This window comes from Limulus polyphemus, unplaced genomic scaffold (genome assembly GCF_000517525.1).
Source record: "Limulus polyphemus unplaced genomic scaffold, Limulus_polyphemus-2.1.2 Scaffold3736, whole genome shotgun sequence".
NCBI lineage: Eukaryota > Metazoa > Arthropoda > Merostomata > Xiphosura > Limulidae > Limulus > Limulus polyphemus.
In genome coordinates, this window is record NW_013669346.1 from 9742 (window position 1) to 18682 (window position 8941).

General features: G+C 36.4%; 1 protein-coding gene across 1 annotated transcript in view; it reads left to right on the forward strand.

Annotated features, from left to right (window-relative positions):
* The window catches only part of LOC111088425 (latrophilin Cirl-like), a gene marked incomplete at its 5' end in the record, with an annotated part of 28894 nt that overhangs the window by 7617 nt on the left and 12336 nt on the right, over positions 1 to 8941 (forward strand). The window contains 5 exons of the mRNA XM_022398516.1: positions 920 to 1023; positions 1812 to 2003; positions 2222 to 2402; positions 4075 to 4218; positions 6276 to 6472. Of these exons, the coding sequence (XP_022254224.1) occupies positions 920 to 1023; positions 1812 to 2003; positions 2222 to 2402; positions 4075 to 4218; positions 6276 to 6472 (818 nt within the window). The remainder of the gene's footprint in view (positions 1 to 919; positions 1024 to 1811; positions 2004 to 2221; positions 2403 to 4074; positions 4219 to 6275; positions 6473 to 8941) is intronic.

The window sequence follows — 8941 nt, forward strand, 5'->3', positions numbered from 1 at the left end:
TAGATAATCCAACGAGAGATTAACTTCCATTAGATAATCCAACGAGAGATTAACTTCCATTAGATAATCCAGTCTAAACCTTTACAGAAATCAGCATCCCAACCATCCCACGTCACTCCCCTGCCAGTAGTGATAACCTTATCGATACTTACTGCCCACCGGTCGTCAGTAGACAACTGTTGTGGAATCGCACGAGAAAAGGTCAAGTGTTGATACAGAAATGTCCTGATGGCGCCACAGGTGAGGTTGATCAAAAATGACCAGTTTATGAGCAACGGAAGACGTTTCGTTTTACAGTAGTGAATTTGGAAAATTTAAGTAATAAGTATGATCGTTCTTGCAAAGTTAAAATATTATAGTTGCTGTTTTGTTTTGAGTTTGTGTGTGTGTTGTTTTTTTTTCATTTATATGAATTCAATATTCAATTTTATCATGTTTTTCTTCTTGTTCGTCTGTGGGTTTTTAGTTAAGCACAAAACAACACGATGAGCTATCTGTGCTGTAAACTAACACGGGTATCGAAACTCAGTTTTTGGGCATTATTAGCCTCCAGCCTTACCGTTGAGTCATTGGGGGCTTGGATTTTAATTAATAACAGTTAAATTTAAAACTTTTTTTTTCGCTATAACACCCGTCCTTTTCCTTATTTTCAGAAAACGTAAATATATACATTTTATCCCTCTTGTGGCTCAGCGGTAATCTTGAGTATTTACAACTCTTAGATTCGGGGTTCAATCCCTGCTGTCGGCATGGTAGATAACTCATCGTTCAGTTTGGCAGTGATAAACAAACTAAATAATATATGTAACGTATTGTGAGTGAAATGTTATAGATTTATACTGTTTCTCCTTTGTTTGTGACCCGTTTTCATATTTAAAAAACAAAACATGTCGTTATAGTTTTTATTTTATTTTTCCAGGTTACGCAAGGTGGTTTTGTGGTACAACACTGGTACAGTGGACACCAGATAAGCCAGATCTAAGCGGCTGTCGTTCTGCATGGGTGGATAATCTAGACAACAGGGTTCGTATACACAAAAATATCATAACCCATATTAACAAAAAATCCTTTGTAGGCTGAGGGAGTTCCACTTTAGAGGTTTCACAACGTGCAAATTGGTGTTTATAGTTGTTTTTTTTCCCCGTGCTATAATACTCTCAATCTTTTTTCTTTCTTTTTTTCTGTGTGTGATTAAATATCGATTTTGCACCTGGATTAAATATTAATTGATGTAAAAACAGTGTTTATATATATATACGTTCCCTCTAATATTATCTTCACTGATGTTAACACCCGTCTTTATAAACTTTTCCGTACATTGAAGCATGAAATTAGGCCTAACTTTATGTATACAAGAATTGGTCATAACTTCTACCGTAGCTAGGCTTGATCAAGTAAATAATATTAATTCTGAAATATTTAAGTATAAACTACTTATTGTTTGACGAAGCCTGTATGTGTGTTAACTTATAACTGGACTGATTGTCACCAAACATAGCATGCCCGTACCCTTAGGCCCCTCTGGTCACAGTTCGGATCTGACTCTACTATGTGATCTCCCGGGGGCTCCTATGTCTTCCCCGTGCATGACTTTTTTTTTTATTTATAAGTATTACTGAAATAACTATGATTTTTCCACCAATCATTTTCCATTTCTCTGCAATGTCATGTACTCAATAATTTTTTTCATTTTTTTTACGAAAACAGTAAAAAGTCCCTATAGGTGGCGATGTGGTCGACTTCCCTAATCTTAGTAATCACGTTACTCTTGTTCTGCTTGATTTCTATACCATTTACTGATATTCTTCCAGATCGAAGCCGAAGAGTCCATGGTTAGGATAGCTATTGATTTAGCTGACTTAACCCGAACAAAACCGATGTATGGCGGAGATGTCCGACAGTCAACGATTATAATGCAAAAACTAGTCGATAAGTTGACACATAAAATTCGAAACGTTGGAGAAAGAAGGACTCGATACACGATCGTGCAAGAAGTGTTCCAGGTACCTTAATAGTAGAATCTAAAGTAACATTAGAAGTTTACGAACAATTTTGATTTTCGTTTAACCGAGTGTTTACGTATTTATAATAGCGTTACGATATCACTCAATAAAAAAATGGAGTATGGAACATAGCTTTTTGTTAGCTAACATTAATGACTTACGTTAGAGCATCACTTTGTCTGATGTTAAAACAATATCAATTGTCCTCTGTTGCTTAGAATTTATTAGAATCTTCAAGCAATCTTATTGAAGACACCCGAAGCGACTCCTGGCGGGACTTACCAGAACCTACGAAACAGTTGACGATATCTTCGCTCCTGGAATCTTTAGAAAGAGTGACTTGGCTTTTAGCGGATTACAGTCCCTTCGAACTACTACAGCGAGCCCAAAGTAATATTTGTAAGTATAGCTGAAGCTTGGTATTATTCTTTTTGTTAGATGTTAAACGTAGTTTAAATTGTTAAAACTAGCAGAATCAAGGGGTTAATCCCCCCCTACTTTACTGACCACTTGGCATGCGAGAGGTGCCAGATTTGATCCGAAGGACTGACGTGATTAGTGTGTTTGAATGGTACGTGATATACTAGCAGTAACTAAGGGCTTAACTCCTTAACTTAGATGGTAGATCATTTCTTTGGCACGTGAGAAGTGGCGAGTTCTATCCTGGACCACGTAAAAAAAACTCAATTACCTAAGAACAAAAATTTGGTATTCAATGAGTAGCCATGTTTTTAGATTAAGTCAGAAGGCGGACCTTGTTTTTATGAGGAAGGGCATGGCAACCAGATTGTTTAGGTGTGACTGAGGATTTCTTTCTTTAGTTTAAATGGCACGACATTTGTTCGGCATGCGAAAAGATCAGGTTTGATTCTGAACTACGCAGCTTTAAAAATGTATTTTATATCTGTATTTGTTGAAAAGCTACTGAAGTTGCGTACCACCGGCCCTAATTTCGAACTACTTACCAGAGGGAAGACAGCCAATCAGCAGCATCCGCCGATCACAGTAAGGAATTAATTACCGCTCTGATGACGCACTTACTGCTTAAAGATTGGGGAATTGTTTATGGTATTGCATGGATTTGAACCCGGAATGCCAGCTTCGAAATCCAAAAATTTCTCTACCACAGGGCTAACCCTCGGCCCTTTGAAAATGAAGAAAAGAGAAAGAGAGAGAGAGAGAGAAGGTTTATACCTAAAAAGATAAACGTGTTATAAACAGAAACAGCAAGACATAAATGAATAAAAAAGATAAAAGTTAAAAGGAAATGTATATATTTATTCAGAAACTATCCCTAATGTATTATATGTTCAGAAACTATCCCTAATGTATTATATGTTCAGAAACTATCCCTAATGTATTATATGTTCAGAAACTATCCCTAATGTATTATATATTCAGAAACTATCCCTAATGTATTAAATGTTCAGAAACTATCCCTAATGTATTATATATTCAGAAACTATCCCTAATGTATTATATATTTAGAAACTGGCCCTAATGTATTATATATTCAGAAAATGGCCCTAATGTATTATTTATTCAGAAACTATCCCTAATGTATTATATATTTAGAAACTGGCTCTAATGTATTATATATTCAGAAAATGGCCCTAATGTATTATTTATTCAGAAACTAACCCTAATGTATTATTTATTCAGAAACTAACCCTAATGTATTATATGTTCAACATTAGCCTTAATGTATTAGTTATTCAGAAATTAGCGCTAATGTATTATTTATTCAGAAAGTAGCCCTAATGTATCATATATTCAGAAACTAGCCCTAATGTATATATTTATTCAGAAACTAGCCCTAATGTATTATTTATTTCTAGCTGAAGTATAAAAATTCAACAAAACTTTATGACACATTTCAACAAATAAGAACAAGGGACCCAAACGTCTTGTCACGCAGTGTGACCATTATTGGTACGTGACGATATAATAAAGGTGTAATAAAACGAATTCGTTGTTTTCAACAGAATGTTAAGTACTCGCCATTTTTGATAATTGCCATCTTGTCTGTGAGGTAAACACGTTTTTTTTTTGCATTGTTTGTATTTTACAGTGGTGTCAGTCCGTCGAGTCCATGCATGGTCGATGTCAAATGTTCAATTCCCGAGCTCGTATGACAAAAGCGACCCCACTTGGATTGATGTTGAAGATACAATAGAATTACCGACTCCGGCTTTAACTGAACAGTCAAGAAATGGTAATTTTTGGTCATTTATGTTTCCTGTTTTATCGAAATATTTTTTAGAAGTGACTAGAAGGACAATCCTTTATTAATTAGGCCTATCATGGCCTGGTAGTTAAGGCACTCAACTCGCAACCTGCGGATCGCGGGTTCGAATCCTGTTACTGAACATGTTCGCCCTTTCAACTGTGGGAGTGTTATAATGTAACGGTCAATCTCACTTTTCGTTGGTAAACGTGTAGTCCAAGAGTTGGCGGTGGGTGGTGTTGAATAGCTGTCCTCTCTTAAGTCTTCACTTCAAAATTAGGGATGGCTAGTACAGATGGCGCTCGTGTATCTTTGCACGAAATTCAACAAAAAAACTTTATAAAGGTTTCTTCAATTACTTATTTTTGTTCTGTTATTTAAGTATACATTTCACGTGTTTTCCTTAATCTTAATACGTCACGCGAGGCTCGTCCCGATTAAAAGAATATCTCTTTTCTTACAAATAAAAACAAACAATTAAAAATGGTGCTTTTTTAAAGCTAACTCCCCAGATCAAAGCTAAAAAGAGAGAAAAAAACTTAGCAAATAATGTAACCAATTTTATATGCCTGTCTAAATAAGAATGTGATTGGTTATAAAACAAATCATGGAGACTAAAACTCGATAACGATTAGAAAGATACTATCGATATTTTCGGCCATAATCCAGATAATATCTCATAATAATATCTAAGGTTTGAGAAGCTTAGGACATTTAGGCTAGTCGAAAATTCTTGTGTAAATCTAACAAAGCAATATATTCTTCATATATGAGTGTATATAATGTTTATATACATATATTAACCGTTATAACCAATCATAAGGAAACTAAAATTGAAGAAAGAATGTGAATACAGCTTTACGTTTAAGTTAATTTATGTTAAATAGGCCTAAGGTTTTTCTGGTGAAATTTCACTGTAATTTTTGTTAATGCGGATTGACGTCCAGTACTGTTAGTGATAGAAGTGAGTACAAAAAAATAAAAACTCATCTACATAGTCACTTCTTTACATTGACTGATGTAACAGACAGAGTAAAGAAGTGAGTATAAAAAAATAAAAAACTCATCTACATAGGATGTATGTATGTATGTATGAGTGTGTGTGTTTTATAGCAAAACCACATCAGGCTATCTGCTGTGTCTATAGAGGAGAATCGAACCCCTGATTTTAGCGTTGTAAATCCGAAGACTTACCGCTGTCCCACAGGGGGACAAATACATATAAAATTCAGTAGTAATTAACGGAAGTCACTACAATATTCGACCGTATCATTGTTTACATGTTTATGTGTTACGTACATAGTTTTGTAAAACATGTTTAAAAAGTCCGTGGGTTATTGTAATTTTATAATATTAACTCTTAATTTACTAACAAGATGTTTGTAGTCAAGTCGGTTATTTGAGGATTAAAATAGAAATAGAACAAATAAATACGTAAACCCTAATTTTGAACGATGTACAAGAAACCCTCGTTCACCGGTAGTTCTTGATAAAAGTTCAGTCGATATTTAAAGTGGGTTAATTTTTTTAGGGGGGGGGATATTATCAGCTGGTTAAGAGATTTAAAGAGTTGCCGACCTGGATGTTGTTCATGTACGTATCTCCTATACCAGTAAACTTTTGTAAATGTCCCCCTCAAAACTATAAGTTTTCTTTTTACCCGTTAGGTTTCGGATTTGTTTGTTTGTTTTTGAAATTCGCGTAAAGCTACCATCTGCATTAGCCGTCCTTAATCTTGTAGTGATAAACTAGAGAGAAGGCAGCTAGTCAACACTATCCACCGCCAACTCTTGGGCTACTCTTTAACCAGCGAATAGTGGAATTGACTGTCACATATTATCGTCCCCGCGGCTGAAAGGGCGAGCGTGTTCGATGATGTTTCGTAATCACTGTAATTTTGTGTGGTGTGAATGTTAGAACTTATGATAACGCTTCTCGTTTCTCTTTGCTAGTGTTCGATGATGTTTCGTAATCACTGTAATTTTGTGTGGTGTGAATGTTAGAACTTATGATAACGCTTCTCGTTTCTCTTTGCTATGGAACAGGAATTATCCGTGTCCTTTTCCTTGCTTACAACAAACTTGAAACTTTGCTCACTTCAGCCAACCAACGTTCAACAGTGACCAGTGTAGAAAAACACAGATCGTTCGTGGTCAACTCTCGCGTCCTCTCAGCTTCATTAAATCAGTACGGAAACCAAAACCTGAACCAACCGGTGAAAGTGACTTTCAGACATATACAGGTAAGCGAAACAAACAAGAGCTAGTTAATTAACGTTGTGTTGATTAGGTTTAGACTTGAAAGCATCCAATTAGCCAATCAATAACATAGATAGATGCGTATAATAATAATACACACGCACGTGATTATTTTCCTCGTTAACGATTCCTAGATCCAATACCAATTTTCTAAGCACACGTAGAGCAAACATTTAAAAACTACTGGTATGTATTTGCTTCGTTGGCGAAGTGTGGTAGAGATGAAAATACGAAGTTACATCCTGGAGAGCGAAATATATATATATAATCGGCTGTTATATTATGGTAGAAAGTAGCCTGTCTCGACTCAGTTGTTGTTTTTAGCGCAAAGCAGCACAATGGCCTATCTGCACTCTCCCCGTCCACCGTTGGGAATCGAACCCCAGATTTTAGCATTGCAAATCCGTAAATTTACTGCTGACCCACCGTAGGGAGGTCTTTTTTGTTAAAACTGTTATTTTTTTCTGTAGTAGAGTAAACTAAAACAGATGCATTTTTTTTCTTCATAAGTAATTGTTTGTTTGTTTTGTTTTTAATTATGCACAAAGCTACACAAGGGCTATCTGTGCTCTGCCCACCACGGGTATAGAAACCCGGTTTCTAGCGTTGTTAGTCCGCAGACATACCGCTGTGTCACTGGGGGGCCGCATGAGTAATCGAAAAAAGCTTGTTTAATCTTCCAATGACATTTCCAACGTTTACTGGTAATGCACATTTGGCTGGAACATCACACAAGTATTGTAAATCTATAAAATGTTTTGAAATACCCTGCCAATTGTTATATTTTGGAACGATAAACATTAACGTACGAATTAATTATTGAGTTAAAACTTTCCATCACTAAACTACGTCACTCCAGGATACGTTTTTATGTAAAAGATGATAAGATATTGAAAAACACTACTCACATTTCTGGTCGTCGTAGTAAACTGAAACTGCCCCCCCCCCCGAGCCCCCAGCTCCCTGGTGGCTCAGCGGTAAGCCTGAGGGCTTATAACACTAAAAATCGAATTTCGATACCCGTGCTGGTTACAACACAGGTAATCCATTGTGCAGCTGTGTGCTTAACAATAAACAAACGAAAAGCTCAAACCTGGAATTAAACATACGTATACTTCCATGTTCTACAACAACATTATACAGACTAATCTGGTAACAGATGTAAACAGTATGATAATTAAAAGTTAATAATTTAGTGATAATTTCTTACATGTCTTAATTAAAAATTAAATATTAAAAAGTACATTTTTTGTATTATTTTCCATACTTTGTGTAAGTGAATTTCAAATTGGAATTCTCAAACTGAATAGAACATTATGCGTGCACGTTAAACGGTCAGGTTAAAGACCCCAAGAATTCAAATATACCTATCTTACATTTTTAACTACTGACCAGAGGGATTTGGTTTGAATTTCGCGCGAAGCTACGCGAGGGCTATCTGCCCCAGCTGTCCTTAATTTAACAATGAAAGACTAGAGGGAAGGCAGCTAGTCATCACCACCCACCGCCAACTCTTGGGCTACTTTTTTACCAGCGAATAGTAGGATTTACCGTCACATAATAACGCCCTCACGGCTGATTGCGAGTCGAGCTCCCTAACCACCTGGCCATGCCTGCCCGACCAGAGGGCAGGCATCCAGCCAAGTAGAAGCAATTTTACTACATGAGATTTGTCCGGCTCTATAATTCGATAATGGAATTGATTTTCACTTTTATAACGCACACACAGCTGAAAGTGCGGATCTGTTCAGTGACTTCACGATTCAAACTCTGGGCCCTACGATCCTCAGCCCGACACGCTATCAATTGAGAATGACGAGACTCCATTTGAACTTGTCATGGTAGACCAACACACGATTTTAACCACAAATTTTCCACTTTACGCGTGAAGACAGATCCAATATAGAGGTTAACAAAATCACGTTATCGTCACAGATTCGTGCAGTAAATTGCGTCGTTTTGTCTCCTTGAATCGTCACGGATCTAAACTGTTTACCAGTTAATAGTTCTCTCAGGCGTTTACATTAACAACGTTATATAAAACAGGGAAGAATGATAAAATTAAACACCTCACCCTTAGCTGACCCATTACGGTTTCTTGCCTAAGAAGAATGCATAATAAGCCATTACCACCAGAGTTAGAGAATTTAAAGTCCTTTAACCCCTTATGACGTTGTTCGTTGCAGGGCCCCTAATTCTAACAGAACGAGTCACACACGCACACACACAAGGTAAACATATACAATAAAAACTTGTCTCAAAAATACTTTAAAATAGCCATGACGCGTAATAAACTCACCAAAAAGTTTCATCATCTTTCGACAACACCCACAAAAACACACATCACCCAGAAATCTCGAGTGTTTTGGGGTCCTCTTTGATGCACCATATAGTAACTTAAATTAATTTAGGTGTGTGAATAATATTATGACGTTGCGCCTAATTTGCTGTTC